Here is a 1,794-nt window from a genome sequence, read left to right as displayed (position 1 = left end):
CCCTTCATCAACCATGTAACAGAAATCAGTTAGAAGGGAAGATACCCATGTAGTCACATGATTCATTGTTAATTTAAAAATGAAAATCTATGTGGATTGCATTAATTAAATTTTCTTGCTAGTGTTAATTGTTAACATAATTTTAATACCACTTTTTAAATTTTTTTAAATATTAATGTTATAAACTAATTAGACTGAAGTCAGGAGTCTATAATGAGAAATCATACAAGACTAACAACATTCATCTTACTGGGATTGACCGATGACCCACAACTTCAAGTTCTGATATTTATATTTCTGCTTATCACTTACATGTTGAGTGTAACTGGAAATCTGACAATCATCTCCCTCACCTTAATAAATTCTCAACTTAAATCTGCCATGTACTTTTTTCTTCAAAATTTCTCTTTCTTGGAGATCTCATTCACTACAGTCTGTATTCCCAGATTCCTTTACAGCATGTCTACTGGAGATAAGACCATTACTTATAATGCTTGTGCTAGTCAACTATTTTTTATTATCCTTTTTGGAGCAACAGAATTTTTTCTCCTGGCCATCATGTCCTATGACCGCTATGTGGCCATCTGCAAACCCTTGCATTATGTGACCATCATGAGCAGCAGAGTCTGTAGAAGGTTCATCCTCTGCTGTTGGGTAGGAGGTTTGTTAATCATAATCCCTCCACTTGGCCTAGGTTTAAATCTGGAGTTCTGTGATTCAAATGTCATTGATCATTTTCTCTGTGATGCATCACCTATTCTCAAGATCTCTTGCTCAGACACATGGTTCATAGAGCAGATGGTTATAGCCTGTGCTGTGATGACCTTCATCATGACCCTCGTATGTGTAGTTCTTTCCTATATATACATCATTAAGACAATCCTAAAATTTCCATCTGCTCAGCAAAGGAAAAAGGCTTTTTCCACCTGTTCTTCTCACATGATTGTTGTATCCATCACCTATGGAAGCTGCATTTTCATTTACATTAAACCTTCAGCAAAAGAAGAAGTGGACATTAATAAGGGTGTGTCAGTACTCACCACTTCCATTGCCCCAATGTTAAACCCATTTATATACACCTTAAGGAACAAGCAAGTGAAACAAGCTCTCAATGACTCAATCAAAAGAATTGCATTTATCTCAAAGAAATAGAAAAATATTGAGATTACGGATTCAATTTATCAGAAAAATTTGGTAGAGTGATTAGTGTAAGACTAGAACAGATCCACAAGCTTTTCGATGTTTGATAAGTACATAAATTGGAAGTAAATTTTAGTATACTGCAAGAGAAATCTGACAAAGTTAATATATGTTAAATCTAATAATAAAAAATTTGAACTTGCTTTTATGTCTTCATATTTCTTTTCTAAGTAACCGTCTTCATTTTATTTTACAAAAGTATAAATTTGCATCACAGATAATAAATTTATTATATCACATAAACAGAATTAAGGCCATAGACCATGTAATCAATGAAATAGATTTTAAAAAGGCATTTGATAAAATAAACATCCCTTCACAATAAAAACCCTCAATAAATTCAGCATAGAATGAACCAATGTAAAAATTATAAGACACATATATGACAAACCCACAGCCAACATCAAACTGAAAGGGGAAAAGCTAAAAGCATTCCCCCTGAGCACCAGAACAAAAACAGAGATGCCCAGATTGATGAAACAAACCTTACTGGGCGGCGCCTGTGGCTCAAAGGAATAAGGCACCAGTGCCCCATATACTGGAGGTGGCAGGTTCAAATCCTGCTTTGGCCAAAAAACTGCAAAAAAAAATAAA

At 34.3% G+C, this 1,794-nt stretch overlaps 1 protein-coding gene across 1 annotated transcript; it reads left to right on the top strand.

Moving 5' to 3' along the window:
* The first annotated feature begins 213 nt into the window (after positions 1 to 213).
* Positions 214 to 1,152, top strand: LOC128562158 (olfactory receptor 6C2-like). The gene has a single exon (XM_053556802.1). The coding sequence runs from the start codon at positions 214 to 216 to the stop codon at positions 1,150 to 1,152; it is 939 nt and encodes a 312-aa protein (XP_053412777.1).
* The last annotated feature ends 642 nt before the right edge of the window (positions 1,153 to 1,794 follow it).

Source organism: Nycticebus coucang, chromosome 12, assembly GCF_027406575.1.
Source record: "Nycticebus coucang isolate mNycCou1 chromosome 12, mNycCou1.pri, whole genome shotgun sequence".
NCBI classification, from domain to species: Eukaryota; Metazoa; Chordata; class Mammalia; order Primates; family Lorisidae; genus Nycticebus; species Nycticebus coucang.
This window is presented reverse-complemented; position numbering and strand designations above follow the sequence as displayed.

Excerpts from the sequence above, each read along its gene's own strand:
- LOC128562158 (XM_053556802.1), top strand. The coding sequence starts at position 214 with ATGAGAAATCATACAAGACTAACAACATTCATCTTACTGGGATTGACC.